The sequence below is a fragment of the Haliotis rufescens genome, unplaced genomic scaffold (assembly GCF_023055435.1).
Source record: "Haliotis rufescens isolate VD_foot unplaced genomic scaffold, xgHalRufe1.0.p SCAF_99, whole genome shotgun sequence".
NCBI lineage: Eukaryota > Metazoa > Mollusca > Gastropoda > Lepetellida > Haliotidae > Haliotis > Haliotis rufescens.
Genome location: NW_025964393.1, coordinates 867,068 through 891,325, shown reverse-complemented (window position 1 = coordinate 891,325; position 24,258 = coordinate 867,068). Strand labels below are relative to the sequence as shown.

Below are 24,258 nucleotides of genomic sequence, written 5' to 3'. Positions count from 1 at the left end.
GAGAGGGATCTGTGTTCACTGTCGACCCGCACAACGTTCCTATCGTCGTTGGTAGGATGAGAGACGGACCGACTGGGGACCGTAGTCCCCTCGTGGTCCTCGTCACCACCCGGTCCCGTCGTAACGGGGGTGGCTGAATGACGCTCTCGATCAACCGATTGACGAAGATCAGTCGTGCGGGTAGTATCATCAGCAGGCGAACGGTCCCGTGTCTTGTCAAAAAACATAAGTTGACTGAGGCGGGTCTTTTTCAACTGATTTCTTGGGTGTGGCCGACGCGCCACCCCCAGGGCCAGATGTAGGGGGTGCAGAGTCCAAGGATCCACCCGATGACCTCCTCTGCCTGTAGCGCTGGTCAGTAGCCCGCTTCGCCAACGCACGAAGATACAAGTTAAAGTTGATAGAAGACAAATGCTCACATTCTTAACAACGTTTATTCCACGAACACGTTGAAAGCCCGTCCTTATTTATGCAGGAAGGACAATACTTGTGAGGATCTACTTTAGACAGTTGTCCTTGACACGAGGCACAAATGCCCGACATGTTGCCACATGTATAATCAAGTGAAACACGTGTTGAACCCAAACAATGGATTACCAATGATTACATTCCAGGAGTCTACAGGTAAGACATAGTATTATTACTGTATTAGAACAACAACTGTAGACACACAATACGGACTAGTAGAATACAAACTAGCAGTCTATCGCGAAAGTCCTTCTCGAGCGACCAGCTCAGAGGCGCGCTGAGAGATTTGTGGCATGTCATCGGGAGGTGCGTGCGCAACCGGACGGAAACAAGTTTATTGTTTACATTCCAGCTTCTAGCTTCCTTTTAACGTGCGACTAGAGGTATGAGATACCCAATTGTACGACTGAAAACAGACTAAAACATGTTATTTTCTGTATAAAAAAAACAACAAAGTAAGATGTACTGATAAGTTGTGCTTTATGTCATGGGCTTTCTGCTACCCTGGGCGGAAGCCCATTTATGTAACAAGTGTGTCTTTCTAAAAACAATAAAAGAAAAAAAATAAATAATTGGATCAAGACCAGAGTTCTGCTCCTGAAGCGAGCACTACCCTCACTTCCAGTAGTCCAACTTGTTGTCATGGAAAAATAAAAAAGTAAATTAATCCCAAATCATTAAAAGGCACCAAGCTCACCACAAAACTGATCCACATATCAAGTTTCAACATGAAATATTTAATGGTTTTGGACTTCTGCTCTAGAAACAGAAAACAAATTGTTTTCATCCAAAATATCATAAAAAGAAGAAAAAAAGAAAAGAAAGAAGAATTATCCCAGTTCCCCACTAGACTAATCTGCATAGCAAGTTTAATCCAGAAATATTCAACGGTTTTGGAGCACCAACCTCATTGTCAGAATAAGGCCAACTTGTCGTCATGGAAAAATCAAAATAAAGACAAAATAAAATCCCAAATCATCAAAGGCACCAGTTCCCAACTAGACTAACCTACATAACAATGGTCTACAGTAACGTTCACTCACTTCATTGACTTCACAGCATGACTTACTTGAGGACTGGGTGTGAGGAGCTTCTAAGGAGAATCTTGGCGATGTGTTGGTCAAACGGTTCACGGTTCAGCTGGCGGAGAGGGGAGGTTACTGCTGGTCCCGGGGAGTCTGACAACAAGGACCGGGGCTCACTGAGACTGCTGCACTTGGTGCTGAAAGAAACATGCACACAGTGTAACAGCAACAGCATTTTGTAACCATGGTAACTGATTTACAGATGTTTGTGGGAAGCTAAAATATATATGATATTTAATTTGGCATGGGGTTGTTTGGGTCCATCAGTTTATTGGTGAATATGACCAAAGCTGATACCTACCGATGTTGCTAACGACACATATTTGGTCATTAAAAAAACTAATCAGCACCACATTATTATCTGTGTAAAGGTGAGGTGAAATGGGGTTTTAACATCGCGTCCAAGATTATTGCACTTATATAGCGACGTGCATGTACGTGTGTCTGTTTGTGTGGCTGCTTGTACTAGTCCGGACTGATGCCGATTTATAGTGCTAGCTCACTGAGATACCATGCCGCAGTTTAACATGAATACCCCACTCAGACACAGTATACTGACTTCGAGCCGACCAGTCCTTGTTTTAGCCGCTTAATGCCGAGCGCCAGACAGGGTAATAACAAGTACCATCTTTTAACGTCTTTTGGTATGACGCAGCCGGGGATCGAACCCCAGACCTTCCGCTCTCCAGGCGGACGCTCTACCACTAGACCACGGAGGCGGTCATCTGTGTAAAGATTGGTGAAGAAAAGTTAAAGAGATTTTGACCTACTTCACAGACAACAAACAACTAGTGGAGTTTGCTGACCACTATGGAGGTAAAACAAGATATAATTGGATGTACAGAAACAGCCAATTGAAAAAGACAAAGGAAACCTTTTGATTAAGTACGTTATCAGAAATGTTCATTTAACGCTAAACTAACATTTTTTTCCTTTGTGTGTATTTATTGTAATTTTTAAGACAATAAAAGTAAAACCGCTGTTTTCAGAAATTTTTGTACAAATATTTGAACAAAAGCAAGTCTTCAATCCCAGCTAGTTTGTTCATCACATGAGTAAGTAAGTGAGTTGGGTTTAAAGCCGCTTTTAACAGTATTCTAGTTATATCACGGCGTGACAGCTTAATGTGGGAGGAAAGCCTGAAGTGATGCAGGTCTCAGACGTTTACCACTTCGGTGAAAGCCACTAGCACGGGTATGGTGCTGACAAACCTAGAAACATAATCGGGGCAAACTGGGATTCGAACCCACAATCATAGGTTTCTGGCATGCCCAAGGGACGCAACTCTGCACAGTGAACCGTGGCGCCTTAGAAAAAAATGACTTAGATGACTGGGCCACATGAAGGAGAAGCCAGTACAAACATGGTAAAATTACGTGACCTGACAGAGTTATATGGGTTATTGTGTATTCTATGCTGTAACTCTCACCTTAAGGGCAGCGCCACAAACTCAAAGTCACTTGTCAAGGTCAGCAGTGATGGAGACAAGGATGGGTCCGTGATGATGTCAAGACCGAGAATTGGAGCTGCCGGGCTGAAACACATCCAGGCAAGGTTATCACTGACCTAAAGGGAGGAGCTGAGCACAGGCAAAGGTATCACTGACCTAGAGGGGAGTAACTAAGCATAGACATGGTTATCACTGACCTACAGGGGAGGAGCTTAGTACAGGCATGGTTATCACTGGCCTAGAGGGGAGGAGCTTAGTACAGGCATGGTTATCACTGACCTAGAGGGGAGGAGCTTAGTACAGGCATGGTTATCACTGACCTAGAGGGGAGGAGCTTAGTACAGGCGTGGTTATCACTGGCCTAGAGGGGAGGAGCTTAGTACAGGCATGGTTATCACTGACCTACAGGGGAGGAGCTTAGTACAGGCATGGTTATCACTGACCTACAGGGGAGGAGCTTAGTACAGGCATTGTTATCACTGACCTAGAGGGGAGGAGCTTAGTACAGGCGTGGTTATCACTGGCCTACAGGGGAGGAGCTTAGTACAGGCATGGTTATCACTGACTTAGAGGGGAGGAGCTTAGTACAGGCGTGGTTATCACTGGCCTAGAGGGGAGAAGCTTAGTACAGGCATGGTTATCACTAACCTAGAGGGGAGGAGCTTAGTACAGGCGTGGTTATAATTGACCTACAGGGGAGAAGCTTAGTACAGGCGTGGTTATCACTGGCCTAGAGGGGAGAAGCTTAGTACAGGCATGGTTATCACTGACCTAGAGGGGAGGAGCTTAGTACAGGCATGGTTATCATTGACCTACAGGGGAGAAGCTAAGCACAGACATGGTTATCACTGACCTAGAGGGAAGGAGCTTAGTACAGGCATGGTTATCACTGACTTAGAGGGAAGGAGCTTAGTACAGACATGGTTATCATTGACCTACAGGGGAGAAGCTAAGCACAGACATGGTTATCACTGACCTAGAGGAGAGGAGCTTAGTACAGGCATGGTTATCATTAACCTAGGGGGGAGGAGCTTAGTACAGGCATGGTTATCACTAACCTAGAGGGGAGGAGCTTAGTACAGGCGTGGTTATAATTGACCTACAGGGGAGAAGCTTAGTACAGGCGTGGTTATCACTGGCCTAGAGGGGAGAAGCTTAGTACAGGCATGGTTATCACTGACCTAGAGGGGAGGAGCTTAGTACAGGCATGGTTATCATTGACCTACAGGGGAGAAGCTAAGCACAGACATGGTTATCACTGACCTAGAGGGAAGGAGCTTAGTACAGGCATGGTTATCACTGACTTAGAGGGAAGGAGCTTAGTACAGACATGGTTATCATTGACCTACAGGGGAGAAGCTAAGCACAGACATGGTTATCACTGACCTAGAGGAGAGGAGCTTAGTACAGGCATGGTTATCATTGACCTACAGGGGAGAAGCTAAGCACAGACATGGTTATCACTGACCTAGAGGGAAGGAGCTTAGTACAGGCATGGTTATCACTGACTTAGAGGGAAGGAGCTTAGTACAGACATGGTTATCATTGACCTACAGGGGAGAAGCTAAGCACAGACATGGTTATCACTGACCTAGAGGAGAGGAGCTTAGTACAGGCATGGTTATCATTAACCTAGGGGGGAGGAGCTTAGTACAGGCATGGTTATCATTAACCAAGGGGGGAGGAGCTTAGTACAGGCACGGCTATCATTAACCTAGGGGGGAGGAGCTTAGTACAGGCATGGTTATCATTAACCTAGGGGGGAGGAGCTTAGTACAGGCATGGTTATCATTAACCAAGGGGGGAGGAGCTTAGTACAGGCACGGCTATCATTAACCTAGGGGGGAGGAGCTTAGTACAGGCATGGTTATCATTAACCTAGGGGGGAGGAGCTTAGTACAGGCATGGTTATCATTAACCAAGGGGGGGAGGAGCTTAGTACAGGCACGGCTATCATTAACCTAGTGGGGAGGAGCTTAGTATAGGCATGGTTATCATTAACCTAAAGGGGAGCAGCTAAGCACAGGCATGCTGCAAACAAAGGATCTTGCTTACCTGGATGGGAGGGGCTTGGTGCAGACTAAGTGTTCCACCACACACTCCTGGTTGTGAGGGAGACTTGACTCATTGCTTTCAGCTGAAACAGGAGCCAACCAAATATGAACTACTGCTCAGTTGTCTGGCATTAACAGCTATGTCTTCTGGTTGTTGTTTAACGCCACACTCAGCAATATTCCAGATAAATAATCGGGGCGGGACCAGACAATCCAGTGATTGACATCATGAGCATCAATCCACCCAGTTGGGATACGATGACATGCATCAACCAAGTCAGCGAGCCTGACCTTCCAATTCTGGTAGACGCTTCTTACGACAAGCATGGGTTGCGGAAGACATATTATCCCCGGATCTTTACAGGTTCCCCTATTCGTAACAGACTCACCTGTGAGGAACCTGTGCACACAGCTGAGCCAAGGCAAAGCAACACTGTGGACTCCGGCGCCATGGCAACAGTGGTAACGGGTTGAAGTGCATGGATCTAAAAGAAGAAAATATTAATTATTTTCAACTGAATTAATATTCACGGATCATAACATTATTTACCTGAAAACTATCTTCTTACAAAAAGGATCATAAAAACAACTATTTCTCACATAATTGTATAACTTTCCCATGATGCAACATTACCATGTAGCTATCAAATAAATAAAAGAATAAATCCATTATGAAACTGTAAAACTAATTACTTATTCTGTGAGTGTGGAGAATGTGTGTAAGGACGAAGGCATTACATAAAGCTGTCGGAACGGGGCAATTAAATATAATAATGACAGAATGATACATTGCAATATCCCAATATTCACCAATGCTAAGAGGTTTTTCCGACACGTTTATGCGCAGGCTGACAAGTGAGGTACGACACACCTAGGCTTCATGGCCTTCTAGATTCAATCCCAACCACACTGTCAACACCCAGACTTATAGCCGCATAAACATGGCTAATTTATTGCACAATATCACTAATACATGCATGACGACCTGACCTGAGGTCAAACAATGAAAGGAACTATTCAGAAATGAAGAATGATTTGTCTTGTTTTGTTCCAGCGGTCAGAGGTGAGATCAGACACCCCACGTGAACACGTCAACTCGTCAATTCTGACACGTTGTGGATTTACATGACATAAAACTTGGGACAGACGAACAATCAGTTGACAATAGGAGATAAAAGTATCACCCATAACGCCTTTCACAAAAGAATAATTGTTCTAAGGGAAATATTCAAAGTTTTACACGCAAAAAAAACTGAATTAAAACACATATGAGGAAGTACAACTATTTCAGGGGTTTTTTTGCGCGATGCAAAAATGTGCGTCCAGTACGTACATATATAGAGCACGGACACAGAAGAAAAATACACAATAATCAGCGGTAGAAACTAACAGTTTTAGTCCACTAATCCTTATAATGATAACATATAGCAAAACCCTTAAAAAGGGCAAATTTCTACTAGTCCTTGATACCTAAACTATTGGCCAGTTTGGCAAGGACTACAGGACCAGTGCCAATTTCTAATGCTGCAATGATATTCACTGCACCTACAGTGCATCAAGAGAAGTTATGGACATCTGTCATTTCACCCATCAATCATGACCACTGTCCACGTGATCACTGATTCCTTCCAGGCTCTAAAGTAATTACAGTGGTAGAAACTAACAGTTTTAGCCCACAAGTCCTTATAATGATAACATTTAGCAAACCCCTTAAAAATGGCAAATTTCTACAAATCCTTATGATACCTTAACTATTGGGCATTTTGGCAAGGACTACAGGACTACTGCCAATTTCTAATGCTGAATTATTAAAACTTACAGTACACTACACCATTTCATTACTTTACAGGACCCTCATATCACCCTTAGAATTAATTATTGGGGGTCCCTTGACCCTCGCTTTTGCAAGTAGAGGTAAAAACCTGCATTCCACCTGAACATGAGGTTTTTCTAGTGCGGTCAGCGGGAACAGACAGGCAACACCTGAGCAACATCCGTCACATCGGCTGGCAGGACAATACTTGTTTATGTCTTGCAGGTGACATTTCATCCTGGTTTGCCATATTCATAAACCAACATTTATGTTCAGTAGGTAGATATGAATCCATTATCCCTCCATTATTAGAAAGACATTTGCATAATGTGCAATCCCCAAACCCATTTAATCGGATTCACAGGAAACTCATAACGGTACAACATAGAAACTAGAATCTAAAATTTCAGCACAGCCTAACTATCATGTGTCACTGCGACATTTCTTTTCAAATAGTTTTTTTTAACAAATACGTTATCAGTGCACTTAATTGACTCTATTCTTGACCATCATTTTTGCACACAAAATTACAACATTCCACCTATATTGTGATGACATGTAAATAATGAGGTGGTGAAATGGGGTTGAATGTCGCATCCAAGATTATTGCACTATTTAAGAATTGAACTTCACTTTGTGTGAGTTCATTGGAGTATGAACCTTCATAGAGTGATGGCCAAACTGTATGAACGTCGGAGCTTGCGGACCTCACTCTATGAAGGTTCATAAGTGAAAGTCAATTCTTTAAAAAAATTTACAGCACTTTTTGTACCGCAAAGGATGTAGACCTTGATCCATACACCATCATATTTAGTACGTGTTACAGTGAGGGTACAGTGGATCTATTCTCACCCTAACAACCCAATCTCTATTAAGTCAGCATGAGGTACAGGGATCTATTCTCACCCTAAAAACCCAATCTCTATTAAGTCAGCATGAGGTACAGGGATCTATTCTCCCCCTAACAACCCAATCTCTATTAAGTCAGCATGAGGTACAGGGATCTATTCTCCCCCTAACAACCCAATCTCTATTAAGTCAGCATGAGGTACTGGGATCTATTCTCCCCCTAACAACCCAATCTCTATTAAGTCAGCATGAGGTACAGTGGATCTATTCTCACCCTAACAACCCAATCTCTATTAAGTCAGCATGAGGTACTGGGATCTATTCTCACCCTAACAACCCAATCTCTATTAAGTCAGCATGAGGTACAGGAATCTATTCTCACCCTAACAACCCAATCTCTATTAAGTCAGCATGAGGCACAGGGATCTATTCTCCCCCTAACAACCCAACCTCTATTAAGTTAGCATGAGGTACAGGGATCTATTCTCACCCTAACAACCCAATCTCTATCAAGTCAGCATGAGGCACAGGGATCTATTCTCCCCCTAAAAACCCAATCTCTATCAAGTCAGCATGAGGCACAGGGATCTATTCTCACACTAACAACCCAATCTCTATCAAGTCAGCATGAGGAACAGTGGATCTATTCTCACTGTGGTCTTAAATAAACGAGTCTGGACCAGATGATTCAGTGAGTGACATCACGTGCATTGATCTACGCAATGGGGATATGATGACATGCATCAACTGGATCCTGACCAACCCGTTAGTTGCCTCGTACGACAAGCATGGTCACCTTTTACGGCAAGCATGGGTTGCTGATGACCTATTCTAACCTTGATCTTCACGGGTCCTATTGTCACCTACTGACATGCATATACATGCTGTATATATTATTTGTTCAGTTGGTGAACTAAATATGCTGTAAATGAGACATGTCGCATCAGTCATCTATCACACAGCAGACTCAACATACAGTTTTATTACTTCCAGGTGATATATTTTCTGAAAATGCCCATCGCATATAAATAGGAAATATAAAATAAATAAACATAAAACATTTTGAGAAATGAATCTGGACTAATGAAAGGAAACCCGACCTGCTCAGAGACTGATGTTTGGCTCCACATCAATGTTATATATACTACTCAAAAGAAGTTAAGGACAACTAGATTCTTTCATGTGTTGTTGTTGGTTTGTTGTTTAACGCTGCACTCAGCAATATTTTAGCTTTAAGACGGCGGTCTGTAAATTATCAAGTCTGGACCAGACAATCAAGTGATTGACATCACGAGCATCGATCCACGCAATCTTTCATAAGACTACAGTAAATTATGCTATAGGCATGCCATGACAGATTAACTGGAGTCTATACAGAATGAGTAGAATAATTTAACAAATGCGATGGCTTGGTTGAATTTACTTGCACCACAGAGAAAAAAACCAAACATGATCAAAATTACGAGGCCTTAATGCTTTATTTAACATTATTTTACAGTTTGCAATGTCACAACACAATGCTGAAATACCTCTGAAATTAAGAAAATAACAGCTTCAAAAAGACCCCATGATTGAATAAAATTACAATTTTCAATTTTCCCGGTCAAGGGGATGAGTGTGGAATCCTAGATTCCATCTCGGGACATACAACCTGTAACGTAACTGGAAATATAAGACAGCTACGCCATAAATCACAAAGAACAATAAGGTGAGGTGAAATTGGGTTTAACGTCGCGTCCAAGATTATTGCACTTATATAGCGACGTGCATGTACGTGTGTGTGTTTGTGTGGCTGCTTGTACTAGTCCGGACTGATGCCGATTTATAGTGCTAGCCCAATGAGATACCATGCCGCAGTTGAACACGAATACCCCACTCAGACACAGCATACTGACTCCGAGCCGACCAGTCCTTGTTTTAGCCTCTTAATGTCAAGCGCCAGACAGGGTAACAACAAGTACCATCTTTTAACGTCTTTAGGTATGACGCGGCTCTCCGGGCCAAAGAACAATAAAGAACGAAGTGTGGTTTATTTCATGACGAAACATTGTTCTGTCATGACGTCATTTCATGAGATTCAACTATGCGCTTGCAACTATTTTGGATGACTCTGTTTTTAAGAGGGAAGTGTCTAGTGAGTTGTTCCCCATAGATGTAGCTGGGGAATGCTGATAAACGCATTGGCCACACGATCGCATTCAAAAGTGGGAGAGATGTCACAATCAGGATTAGGAAAAAAGGTTCAGGTATCCAGAATTACCGAAATCACTCATTAATCAGTCTTGTTAATCCGACACAGTGATCAGAGTACTCCGTGGTCATCTGCCCGCGAGTACACAGCTCGTGTTATGATGCAAGACGAGTCGGCTGGTAGCTGCATATTACAACAGCTGCAGAGATAAACTTGCCTAACAATAAACAATTAATGCTTTAAATAAAGAAAACATGCTTAGATTACCTCAATATCATTAAAATCAGATACAAGTTCTCGCTATCGCTGAGGACATCCGATTACAGATGGTTACGTCAGAACAACCTTTGGCGAACTACGACCGACCAATGAAATAACTAACAGGAAGTTAACGTTAGCCACTTAGAAAGCAGCTTTCGTAGCTTTGCGGTACCTGTATCAAACTTGCAACTTCCATTCCAGACTATGCTTTTAAAAGTATTTTGAATAAGTCATACAGTCCGTAACAGTTGTTTTGTGTTGAGCTTTAGAAGTTGCATGACTAGAAAACATATTCCATTAACAATGTAACATGACAATATGAATATTTCATTCATATTTTTTTATTACATGTTTGTATGGTTATCTATCATGTAGTTATCCGATTTTCGATCACGAACGTTGATACTACTTAATTTCATTTATCAAACATACTCGTTAATCCGACATAATCATATGCAAACAACAATGTCGGAGTAACAGGACTTGACTGATGTGCATGCATGCGTGCGTGCATGCATGGGTATGTCTGCTTGTACTAGTCTTGGCTAATGCCGATATAGTACTAGCCCACTGAGACACCATGCCGCAGCTTAACATGGATACCCCACCCAGACACAGTATGCCGACTCTGGGCCGACCAGTCCTTGTTTTATCCCCTTAATGCCGAGTGCCAGGCAGGGTAACAACAAGTAACATCTTTTAATGTGTTTTGGTATGACGAGGACGGAGATCGAAACCTGGACCGTCTGCTCTCCGGGCGGATGTTCTACCACAAGACCACGGAGGTAAGTGAGGCAAGTTTCAGACATTTACCACTTTGGTGAAACCGATGAGCATGGGTGTGTGAGTGAGTTTTACGCCGCTTTTACCAATATTCCAGCAATATCACGGCTGGGGGCAACCGGAAATGGGCTTCACACATTGTACCCATTTGGGAATCGAACCCGGGTCTTCGACGTGACAAGCAACGCTTTTACCACTGGGCAACTCGACTGCCCCTAACCCCTGAATAACACACACACCTGTCAGTTACTTGGATGAATGGTTACACAAGCAATAAACAACTCTTAACAAAGTGAGTGAGTGAGTGAGTGAGTGAGTACAGTTTTACCCCGCTTTTAGCAATATCACGGCGGGGGACACCAGAAATGGGCTTCACACATTGTACCCATGTCGGGTCTTTGGCGTGACGAGCGAACGCTTTAACCACTAGGCTACCCGACCGCCCTATTATTGCACTGAAGGAGGTAAGGTGAAATGGGGCTTAACGTTGCGTTCAAGATTATTGCATTTACATGTGTGCGTGCGTACCCTTGTGGGTCATGAATACAATTTTTACACATCATGGTGCAAAAAGAAAGCCCTTCCCTACATATGCACAACTTCACAAAGTATATCATTAACAGGGCATCTAGTATCAAAAGGTTTACTATTTTGTTACCTTTCTTGAGTCGTATTGGACAGGTAAAATCATCTTCAATGAGGCGATCATCAATGATGTCGGTTGTTGTGAGGGACAGCTCCAGCTCCACACTCTCGTACACCCACAGCGTCGGCTCAGCCACAGGCTCGTAGATACTGGCATTGGGAGGGGGCGCCAAGCTTGAGTGACCCTGCAAGGATAGGCAGACATAAGGATGAGTCGGAAGACATAAGCACGGGAAAAAGGCAGACATAAGGATGAGTCGGAAGACATAAGCACAGGAAATAGGCAGACATAAGGATGAGTCGGAAGACATAAGCACGGGAAAAAGGCAGACATTAGGATGAGTCGGAAGACATAAGCACAGGAAATAGGCAGACATAAGGATGAGTCAGAAGACATAAGCACAGGAAATAGGCAGACATAAGCAACGGTTGAGTCGGAAGACATAAGCACAGGAAATAGGCAGACATTAGGGTGAGTCGGAAGACATAAGCACAGGAAATAGGCAGACATTAGGATGAGTCGGAAGACATAAGCAACGGATGAGTTGGAAGACATAAGCAACGGATGAGTCGGAAGACATAAGTAATGGATGAGTCAGAAGACATAAGCAACGGATGAGTCGGAAGACATAAGCAACGGATGAGTCAGAAGATATAAGCACAGGAAATAGGCAGACATTAGGATGAGTTGGAAGACATAAGCAACGGATGAGTCAGAAGACATAAGCAACGGATGAGTCGGAAGACATAAGCAACGGATGAGTCAGAAGATATAAGCACAGGAAATAGGCAGACATTAGGATGAGTTGGAAGACATAAGCAACGGATGAGTCAGAAGACATAAGCAACGGATGAGACAGAAGATATAAGCAACGGATGAGTCGGAAGACATAAGCAACGGATGAGTCGGAAGATATAAGCACAGGAAATAGGCAGACATAGCAATGGATGAGTCGGAAGAGATAAGCACAGGAAATAGGCAGACATTAGGATGAGTTGGAAGACATAAGCAACGGATGAGTCAGAAGACATAAGCAACGGATGAGACAGAAGAAATAAGCACAGGATGAGTCAGAAGACATAAGCAACGGATGAGTCGGAAGACATAAGCAACGGATGAGTCAGAAGATATAAGCACAGGAAATAGGCAGACATTAGGATGAGTTGGAAGACATAAGCAACGGATGAGTCAGAAGACATAAGCAACGGATGAGTCGGAAGACATAAGCAACGGATGAGTCAGAAGATATAAGCACAGGAAATAGGCAGACATTAGGATGAGTTGGAAGACATAAGCAACGGATGAGTCAGAAGACATAAGCAACGGATGAGACAGAAGATATAAGCAACGGATGAGTCGGAAGACATAAGCAACGGATGAGTCGGAAGATATAAGCACAGGAAATAGGCAGACATAGCAATGGATGAGTCGGAAGAGATAAGCACAGGAAATAGGCAGACATTAGGATGAGTTGGAAGACATAAGCAACGGATGAGTCAGAAGACATAAGCAACGGATGAGACAGAAGAAATAAGCACAGGATGAGTCAGAAGACATAAGCAACGGATGAGTCGGAAGACATAAGCAACGGATGAGTCAGAAGATATAAGCACAGGAAATAGGCAGACATTAGGATGAGTTGGAAGACATAAGCAACGGATGAGTCGGAAGATATAAGCAACGGATGAGACAGAAGACATAAGCAACGGATGAGTCAGAAGACATAAGCAACGGATGAGACAGAAGATATAAGCAACGGATGAGTCGGAAGACATAAGCAACGGATGAGTCGGAAGATATAAGCACAGGAAATAGGCAGACATAGCAATGGATGAGTCGGAAGAGATAAGCACAGGAAATAGGCAGACATAAGAATGAGTTGGAAGACATAAGCAACGGATGAGTTGGAAGACATAAGCAACGGATGAGTCGGAAGACATAAGCAACGGATGAGTCAGAAGATATAAGCACAGGAAATAGGCAGACATTAGGATGAGTTGGAAGACATAAGCAACGGATGAGTCAGAAGACATAAGCAACGGATGAGACAGAAGATATAAGCAACGGATGAGTCGGAAGACATAAGCAACGGATGAGTCGGAAGATATAAGCACAGGAAATAGGCAGACATAGCAATGGATGAATCGGAAGAGATAAGCACAGGAAATAGGCAGACATAAGAATGAGTTGGAAGACATAAGTAATGGATGAGTCAGAAGACATAAGCAACGGATGAGTCGGAAGACATAAGCAACGGATGAGTCGGAAGATATAAGCACAGGAAATAGGCAGACATAAGAATGAGGCGGAAGACATAAGCAACGGATGAGTTGGAAGACATAAGCAACGGATGAGTCGGAAGACATAAGCAACGGATGAGTCAGAAGATATAAGCACAGGAAATAGGCAGACATTAGGATGAGTTGGAAGACATAAGCAACGGATGAGTCAGAAGACATAAGCAACGGATGAGACAGAAGATATAAGCAACGGATGAGTCGGAAGACATAAGCAACGGATGAGTCGGAAGATATAAGCACAGGAATAGGCAGACATAGCAATGGATGAGTCGGAAGAGATAAGCACAGGAAATAGGCAGACATAAGAATGAGTTGGAAGACATAAGCAACGGATGAGTCGGAAGACATAAGCACAGGAAATAGGCAGACATAAGAATGAGTTGGAAGAAATAAGCAACGGATGAGTCGGAAGACATAAGCAATGGATGAATCCAAAGAAATAAGCAACGGATGAGTCAGAGTGAGTGAGTGAGTGAGTATGGTTTTACGCCGCTTTTAGCAATATTCCAGCAATATCACGGCGTGGGGCCACCAGAAATGGGCTTCACACATTGTACCCATGTCGGGAATCGAACCCGGGTCTTTGGCGTGACGAGCCAACGCTTTAACCACTAGGCTACCCGACCGCCCCGGATGAGTTCGAAGATAAAAGCACAGGAAATAGGCAGACATAGCAATTGATGAGTCGGAAGACATAAGCAACGGGAGAGTCGGAAGACATAAGCAACGGGAGAGTCGGAAGACATAAGCAGCGGGAGAGTCGGAAGACATAAGCAACGGGAGAGTCGGAAGACATAAGCAACGGATGAGTCGGAAGACATAAGCAACGAGAGAGTCGGAAGACATAAGCAACGGGAGAGTCGGAAGACATAAGCAACGGGAGAGTCGGAAGACATAAGCAACGGGAGAGTCGGAAGACATAAGCACAGGACATAACCATGCAGCCGACGATCGAACCCCCGACATTCAGCTCTCCAGTCAGACAATCTACCACTAGATCACAGAGATGGCCTGTACTTGTTTGCATAGTCTCCATTAACCCAAACTGTTCATGATGTGGTCTTAGAGGTGAATGGAGGTAAATGTTGCGTTCCTGATTATTGCCCTTATACAGCAGTAAGTGACCATGTGTCCACACGTCACAACAAGTACCATCTGCTAGCGTCTGTTGTACGACTCAGGCGGGGATCCAACCACCCACTTCCACTCTCTGGGCTTTGGCTCGATTCACTGGACTTTTATTTTTGTTTTTTAACAGGATGGCTGCAACTCTACCCCTACAACAATATACCTGACCTGTCAATAATTGCTTTGAATATATAAAACTGAACTGAATGCTGATTTAGTTTAAAAAATGCCTTGATCCTTTCAGTAGAAACACAATTGCTACTGTTTGAGAGTAGACATCATTGTGCACGGGAATTTTAATGTCAGAGCTATTCTGTTTTGATGAACACTCACCGAAATAGAGAGGTCGTCATCATCAGTTGCCATGACCACACAGTGATGCAGTTTTCCTTCACACGTTGCTATGACAACTACTGGAGGGGAGATGTTGAGACAACGGATGGAGCATGCGTCCAGGCCGTAGTTGTCGTCGGCGGGAGGACTCATCATCAGCGGCCCCTGCACCGGAAGCTGCTCGTTTCTGGAGACAAACAGGTGACTCTGTAGACAGGGTGTTAGTACAGGGACAGAACTGTATCTTCTCTCAAGGTTGGTTGTTCGTTGGTTTGTTGATTTACGCCACACTCAGCAATATTAAGCTATATGACGTGGTCTGTAAATAAACGAGTCTGGACCAGGCAAGCCAGTGATTGATATCATGCGCATTGATATCAGGCGCATCGATCCACGCAATTTGGATCGATGACATGCATCAAACCAAGTCAGCAAGCCTGACCACCCAATCATGTTCGTTGCCTTTTACGACAAGCATAGTCGCCTTTTACGGCAAGCATGGGTTGCTGAAAACCTATTCTACCCCGGATCTTCACGGTTCCTTAGTGAGTGATGATGGTTTTAAGCAATATTCCAGCAACATCAAAGAGGGGGACACCAGAATTGTACCCATGTGGGGGAATGGAACCCAGGCCTTCAGTGTGACGAGTGAACACTTTAACCACTTGGCTACCCCACCTTCTCTCAATGGTGTGCCACAGGGAACTCAGTGACATTTAATTAAGTGTGCAAGCAAGAACAATTCTTTTGATCCAACTTCAACCTAAGAGATTGTCATTTCGCAACCAGCTAGTTCTCTCCCTTCATTGCACAGAGCTTTATCTGACCCCTACCATTTCTGAATCTCCAGGATTATTTTATGAATCATACTGGCATTGTCGGCCCAGTTTACTTTTGTTGTAAGTACATTTATCACTATTATGGTATTGAGTGAAATTAAACATGGAAATCAAATGGTCCTTGTCATAATCCTAATGTTGAATGCTCGGGATTGAGTTTGTGAGTTTGGTTTTAAGCGGCTGTTAGCAAAATGATGGCGGGGAATACCAGAAGGGGGCTTCACACATAGTACCCCTGTGGGGAATCGAACCTTGGGCTTCAGCATGACTAGCAAACGCTTTAACCACTAGGCTACCCCACCGCTTGTAGGGGTCCCTAGATTCAAATACCAAAGGAGCAAGCCTCAAGGACCTCCAGTTACTTCACATACTGATGGCTTCATACAATAAACATTTTCAATATGACTTTTTAAGTGTGCCCTCCAGGCACAAGGGATTTATATCAACCTTGCCATTTGCACTGTAATAAAAGGAAGTTTGAATCCTGTTGTCACATGGAAAACAACAAATCATCTCAGCAACACACCAAAACATAACAAATACTAGGACTGTGGTTAAGATGTGAACATTTTGATTATATTTTATCACACCCTGTGGGCAGTTGCTCATGCTTTCAATCACTGGTTTGTCTGGTACAGGGGGGTACGGGTGGTCCAGTCGTCAAAGGTGTCGCAATTCGTTTGCAAAGTTGCGTCACTTGGGCATGCCAGAAACCTATGATTGTGGGTTCGAATCCCGGTTTGTCTGATTATTTTTCTATGTTTGTCAGCACCATACCCGTGATCGTGGGGTTCACCGAAGTGGTAAACGTCTTAGACCTCATCACTTCGGGCTTTCCTTCCACATTAAGCTGACATGCCGTGATGTAAATGGAATACTGTTAAAAGCGGCATTTAACACAACTCACTCACTCAATTGTTTGGTACAGACTTGACTATTTGCCTTGAGTTAGCTTCAAGATTACTGGCATAAAACAACATTCAGTTGCTGTGTTACTTTGTACAACTCAATCTTCCTTCTCAAAAGAGGTGTGTTAGTCTACAAGTAGAGTTTCTTTATCACAACGCACGCATCTGTTACCTTGTGAACCTCAGACTTGTATAGACAACCATGACATCCCCGTTGCCCTTGACGACGTACACCGGCCACACGGGGAGGGTCTCCTGGAGGGCAGATACCCCCAGGCGTTGTCGGGTCTTCAGTTCTGTTGCTGGTCCAAAGTCGAAGCTGACAGCCGTCTCCCCCAGGGCTGAGCTCAATCTGATCTTGGTGGGAGAAGCGCTGAAGTCAAACCTGCCTGCGTTGTCCAGATCGATTGTTTTCATGGCCTTCTCTGGTTCCGCCAGGTCATAGATGCTGGAGACACAAACAGGATGGTCAGTGTCTAAAACTAAAGCATTGTGTCAATGTGAATGAATGTACCAGAGTTCTGGGAGGCAGTGAAATGGGGTTTAATGCCTTGTTCAAGATTATTTCACTTCTATAGTGACGTGAGGGATGGTCAGTGTCTAAAACCGAAGCGTTGTGTCAATGAATGCTACAGAATTCTGGAGGAGGTGAAATGGGGTTTAACACTATGTTCAAGACTATTTCACTTCTATACTGACGTGAGGGACGGTCAGAGTCTAAAACTGAAGCATTGTGTCAATGAATGTACCAGAGTTCTGGGAGGCAGTGAAATGGGGTTATTTCACTTCTATAGTGACTTGAGAGATGGTCAGTGTCTAAAACCGAAGCATGTGTCAATGAATGTACCAAAGTTCTGGAGGAGGTGAAATGGGGTTTCACACTATGTTCAAGACTATTTCACTATCAAAGTGACATGCATGCACACTTGTGTTGGTCCGGAATTATGCTGTGACAGTGTGTAAAATATTGTGTGTGGTGTGCGTGCGTGCGTGTTTTAGTGTGTGTGAGTTAGTGTGCGTGCGTGTGTATTTCTACTCAGCACCATTATCACAGGAAAAACAAGAGGAAAAGCATTTTCTTGGTGTGTTGGTCCACACCTTGTTATGTGCGCCAACCTTGTTCTGAACATTTGAGAGAACTTGAATCTGATTAGTTGGAGTTAATATGAAACCTTTTGCTGATTGAGAAACAATATTGGTCTGGGTCTCATTCCAAATACGATCGTAGCGCTAAGATGATTGTAACTCCCATACTTTAACATGTGTGCAACGATCGCTTTTTTGAACGGGGCCCTGATTCCCAATTTTGAGTGAGTGAGTGAGTATGGTTTATGTCACCTTTAGCAATATTCCAGCAATATCAAGGCGGGGGACACCAGAAATGGGCTTCACACATTGTACCCATGTCGCGATTCGAACCCAGGTCTTCAACGTGTCAAGCGAATGCTTTAACCACGAGGCTACCCTACCCCCCTAATTTAGAGGTGAGCTTATATGTCATCATTAGTATTTTTGCCCCCTTTTGTAACATTGGTTGTAAGGGTGGTTGTAATACTTCCAAGGCGATGTTACAATTTCATATTTCAGATTAACATCCCCCAGATGTGGTCAATAGTGCAAGAGTCCATGTATACTGTATTGGTATGTTATCAGATTTTCCTCTAAAATAAAAAAAACATATTGCCGGTCTTCTTTTACCATTACAAAGCGAATTGCACACCATACAATTTGCATCAATTGCAATAACCATTGCTGTCCATGACAGGTAATGTGATATCAGGAATGCTCATTAAGTTTCCCGGAATACTGAGAAATATGAGTGTGAGTAGGTGTCTGTTGGGCTCTCTGATGAGGATGTTGTCTGATGTCAGAGTGTCTCTTTGCATGAGGATGTTGTCTGATGACTGAGTGTCTCCCAACCTGAGGATGTTGTCAGATGTCTGAGTGTCTCCCTACCCTAGGATGATGTCTGATGTCTGAGTGTCTCCATACCTGAGGAAGTTGTCTGATGTCTGAGTGTCTCCTTGCCTGAGGATGTTGTCCGATGTCTGAGTGTTACCCTACCCTAGGATGATGTCTGATGTCTGAGTGTCTCCATACCTGAGGATGTTGTCTGATGTCTGAGTGTCTCCATACCTGAGGATGTTGTCCGATGTCTGAGTGTCTCCTTGCCTGAGGATGTTGTCCGATGTCTGAGTGTCTCCCTACCTGAAGATGTTGTCCGATGTCTGAGTGTCTCCTTGCCTGAGGATGTTGTCCGATGTCTGAGTGTCTCCCTACCTGAAGATGTTGTCCGATGTCTGAGTGTTACCCTACCCTAGGATGTTGTCTGATGTCTGAGTGTTACCCTACCCTAGGATGTTGTCTGATGACTGAGTGTCTCCCTACTTGGGAATGTTGTCTGATGACTGAGTGTCTCCCTACTTGGGAATGTTGTCTGATGTCTGAGTGTCTCCCAACCTGAGGATGTTGTCTGATGACTGAGTGTCTCCCTACTTGGGAATGTTGTCTGATGTCTGAGTGTCTCCCAACCTGAGGATGTTGTCTGATGACTGAGTGTCTCCCTACTTGGGAATGTTGTCTGATGACTGAGTGTCTCCCTACCTGGGAATGTTGTCAGATGTCTGAGTGTCTCCCTACCTGAGGATGTTGTCTGATGTCTGAGTGTCTCCCTACCCTAGGATGTTGTCTGATGTCTGAGTGTCTCCTTGCCTGAGGATGTTGTCCGATGTCTGAGTGTCTCTTTGCCTGGGGATGTTGACCGATGTCTGAGTGTCTCTTTGCCTGAGGATGTTGACTGATGTCTGAGTGTCTCCCTACCTGGGAATGTTGTCATATGTCTGAGTGTCTCCTTGCCTGAGGATGTGGTCTGATGTCTGAGTGTCTCCCTACCCTAGGATGTTGTCTGATGTCTGAGTGCCCCCTACCCTAGGATGTTGTCTGATGTCTGAGTGTCTCCTTGCCTGAGGATGTTGTCTGATGTCTGAGTGTCTCCTTGCCTGAGGATGTTGTCTGATGTCTGAGTGTCTCCCTACCCTAGGATGTTGTCTGATGTCTTAGTACCCCCCTACCCTAGGATGATGTCTGATGTCTGAGTGTCTCTCTACCTGAGGATGTTGTCAGATGTCTGAGTGTCTCCATACCTGAGGATGTTGTCTGATGTCTGAGTGTCTCCTTGCCTGAAGATGTCTGAGTGTCTCCCTACCTGAGGATGTCTGAGTGTCTCCCCACCTGAGGATGTCTGAATGTCGCCCTACCTGATGATGTCTGAGCATCTCCCTACCTGAGGATTTCTGAGTGTCTCCCTACCTGAGGATGTCTGAGTGTCCCCCCACCTGAGGATGTCTGAATGTCTCCCTACCTGAGGATGTCTGAATGTCGCCCTACCTGAGGATTTCTGAGTGTCTCCCCACCTGAGGATGTCTGAGTGTCCCCCCACCTGAGGATGTCTGAATGTCTCCCTACCTGAGGATGTCTGAATGCCGCCCTACCTGAGGATGTCCGAGTGTCTCCCTACCTGAGGATGTTGTCTGATGTCCGAGTGTCTCCCCACCTGAGGATGTCTGATAGTCTCCCTACCTGAGGATGTCTGAATGCCGCCCTACCTGAGAATGTCTGAATGTCTCCCTACCTGATGATGTCTGAGCATCTCCCTACCTGAGGATGTCTGAGTGTCTCCCCACCTGAGGATGTCTGAGTGTCTCCCCACCTGAGGATGTCTGAGTGTCTCCCTACCTGAGGATGTCTGAGTGTCTCCCTACCTGAGGATTTCTGAGTGTCTCCCCACCTGAGGATGTCTGAGTGTCCCCCCACCTGGGGATGTCTGAATGTCTCCCTACCTGAGGATGTCTGAATGTCGCCCTACCTGAGGATGTCCGAGTGTCTCCCTACCTGAGGATGTTGTCTGATGTCCGAGTGTCTCCCCACCTGAGGATGTCTGATAGTCTCCCTACTTGAGGATGTCTGAATGTCGCCCTACCTGAGGATGTTGTCCGATGTCAGCAGTACGATGTGGGTGTCGGAGCTGCTCCCAGGGTGCCATGCAGCCTCGCGGAGTCGGACTCCTTGCTGACTTGTGAAATAGCGCTCGGCAATCTGGATGGTTCTGAAATTCAATGGACATCCGAATGAATAGAAACAGCTTTATCTGTCATCAACACCTCGACATAAATCCAAACTTACAGGTTCAAACTGAGCCCTTCACAAGTTCATGCTGTAATCCTGTAGACTGTCACTGAACATCTCTGACCGCCGACCTGGTCTAGTGGTAGAGCATCCGCCATCGAGAGAGGAAGGTTCGGAGTTCGATCCACGCACGCACGTTGCTATATAAGTGCAATAATCTTGGACGTGACGTTAAACCCCATTTCACTCACCTCACTGAACATTTCTAAATTTGGTCAAACAAACCCATAAATGTTCACAGAAAAACTATGCAAAGATCTATTGCAGTGAATCAACTTTGAGGGACATTTTGTTAATCCTGTAAAAATGTGAATTCCTTGTTTAAAAAAACTTAGTGAGTGAGTGGGTTGGGTTTGATGCTGCTTTGGACAGTTATATAATATGGGAGGAAAGACCGAAGTGATGGGGGGTCTTAGACATTTACCCCTTTGGTGAAACCCATGAGCATAGGTATGGTGCTGACAAACCTAGAAATATAACTGGGGCAAACTGGGATTCGAATCCACAATAAAGTTTCTGGCGTGCCCAAAGGACAAAACTCTGCACAGCAAATGGCAGCTCCTTAGCTGACTTGGCCACCCTTGTCCCCCAAAAGTTATCGATTGAGTGAAGAAAATCTGATATGAACGCTGAATACATTTCTAATCAGTGTAGAAATATGAAATAATGCTTAAGTACAAGCTTCACTTTAATTTGTTTCAATCATTCCAACATACAAGGACAGACACGGCCATTTGTCTGGTAGTCCAAGACTAGCGAAAATCTAGAGTAACTAGTTGTTTTCTCAAAAGAATTTATAATTATTTTACAATAGCTACTCGTCCGGTAAAACCCTGTATCAAAACAGACTCAGCACTATGAAATGATGTTGAACTATTTACAGACTAACATACCGACAGACTTTTCCATTAGGGGTGTCATGATAAATCGAAATATTGCTATATTGCTATTGGTAAGCACTTAAAGTTAATAAATCGATTGTTAAATCAGTTTCCGATCAATAGTATCGATTTCAGTTATGAATATCAAGCAGCTCCAAATAAAAGACCTACCTGCATGAGACAATGTCTTTGCCGCCTTCAAACTCCGCATATCTCCCATATCGCCGTGGCAACTCCACTACTTTAATTCCTGACAGACCCCAGACAATGATGTGACTTGCTGACTGGTTGAGGATTAGCCCTTCTACATCGAAGCGGGGTGAGTCGGTACACTGCAGAATCTGAAAGTATGGAAAAAATACTCAACCTCCATCTCTTCATTCAGCAACATTCCAGCTATATCAGTATCACAATGGTCTGTAAATAATTGGGTCTGGACCACCCAATCTGGTGATTCACAACATCATAAGCATCAGTTTTCGCAATTGGGATACGATGACATGCATCGACCAAGTCGACGAGCCTGACGACCCGGACCTGTTAGTTGCCTCTTACAACAAGCATGGCCTGCTGAGGACCATTTCTAACCTGGATCTTCGTAGGGACCATCATTTGTTTGTTTGCTTGTTGTTTAACATCACACTCAGCAATATTCCAGTTATATGACGGCGATCTGTAAATAATCTAGCCCAGATCAGACAGTCCAGTGATTGACATCATGAGCATCGATCCACACAATTGGGATACGATGACATGCATCAACCAAGTCAACGAGTCTGACCACCAGATCACGTCAGTTGCCTCTTACGACAAGCAGTCGCCTTTTACGACAAGTATGGTTTGCTGAAGACCTATTCTACCCTGGATCTTCATGGGTCCGAATCAGATGACACGCTTGAGGTGCAGATGAACTGAAACACTTGGTGACATGATACATTATAAGTCTTGTCGGCATGACAACAGTTTGTACATACACCGAAAAAATACACTGTTCAAAGTGGTCAAGGGAATATGGATACCATTACCACTGATGACAATTTACAGGTATTTTTGTGCAGAATTCAGCCTAGGATTATTCCTATCATAGATGATAAGTGTCACATCTTTCCTATTTAAGTAGACCCGTGAAGATTCCGGGAGATAAGGTCTTCAGCAACCCATGCTTGCCGTAAAAGGTGACTATGCTTGTCGTAAAAGGCGACTAACGGAATCGGGTGGTCAGGCTCGCTGACTTGGTTGATGCATGTCATCGATCCCAAATGCGTGGATTGATGCTCATGATATCAATCACTGGATTGTCTGGTCCAGACTTGATTATTTACAAACTGCCATCATATAGCTGGAATATTGCTGAGTGCGGCGTTAAACAACAAACCAACCAACCAACTATTTAAGCAACAATTACACTTTGACAGTTAACTTGAATGGCAACAACATTGTCATGTAGGTATGATACAGCCCTTCGACCAGGTGAGCTAACATATCGTGATGGGTGTTGGCCAGACTTTCATATAGCAATAATTCATCCTTTGCATAGGCGGCAACAGTGCCATGACATTGTTGACAATAACTATTAAAATGCAAACTGACAAATGAAAGACAAAAGGAAGCAAACACCATGTATGTCTTGTTATCTGTAGTGATGGGTATTGACTTTTGTATTGCAATTTATTGCAATAATGATTCATGTATTGCAATATGTACCACAATATGAATACACAATGCCTTAAACTGATGTACCACAACATACTGCATGTGTTCTTTCAACTGTAATTTGTTATGAACCTGAAAAAACAACTTTTCCCATATGTTTTTGACAACTTTGTAATCATCCACCATTGTGCTGGATGTTGCTATGGTCACAATGCATGTGTAAAAGACACATTATATACAGGAAGCTGGTTGGGAATAGTTTCGCTTCTTCGATCACATGAATTAGTTGCTACTTATTGAATACCATAATTTTGATTCGACTTGTCACTTAAATAAACTTTGCCAACAAGATGAAAACATACATGATTTTGAAAAAAACACAATATACTGGTATGTTCCAAACGTATTGTGATGTGTATTCTAGGGCTGGT

At 43.9% G+C, this 24,258-nt stretch overlaps 1 protein-coding gene across 2 annotated transcripts in view; it reads right to left on the bottom strand.

Moving 5' to 3' along the window:
* Positions 1 to 24,258, bottom strand: part of LOC124120296 (nucleoporin 88-like) — a 41,337-nt gene that overhangs the window by 13,550 nt on the left and 3,529 nt on the right. The window contains exons 2-10 of one of the 2 annotated variants that reach the window (XM_046483092.2): positions 22,346 to 22,515; positions 21,088 to 21,213; positions 17,281 to 17,556; positions 15,362 to 15,548; positions 11,613 to 11,784; positions 5,447 to 5,542; positions 5,059 to 5,140; positions 2,983 to 3,087; positions 1,538 to 1,690 (exon numbers count right to left, since the gene is read on the bottom strand). In XM_046483092.2, coding sequence (XP_046339048.2) covers positions 1,538 to 1,690; positions 2,983 to 3,087; positions 5,059 to 5,140; positions 5,447 to 5,542; positions 11,613 to 11,784; positions 15,362 to 15,548; positions 17,281 to 17,556; positions 21,088 to 21,213; positions 22,346 to 22,515 — 1,367 coding nt within the window. Of the gene's footprint in view, positions 1 to 1,537; positions 1,691 to 2,982; positions 3,088 to 5,058; positions 5,141 to 5,446; positions 5,543 to 11,612; positions 11,785 to 15,361; positions 15,549 to 17,280; positions 17,557 to 19,136; positions 19,152 to 21,087; positions 21,214 to 22,345; positions 22,516 to 24,258 lie in introns of those variants that run through there. The other variant, XM_048391789.1, reaches the window with a different exon arrangement.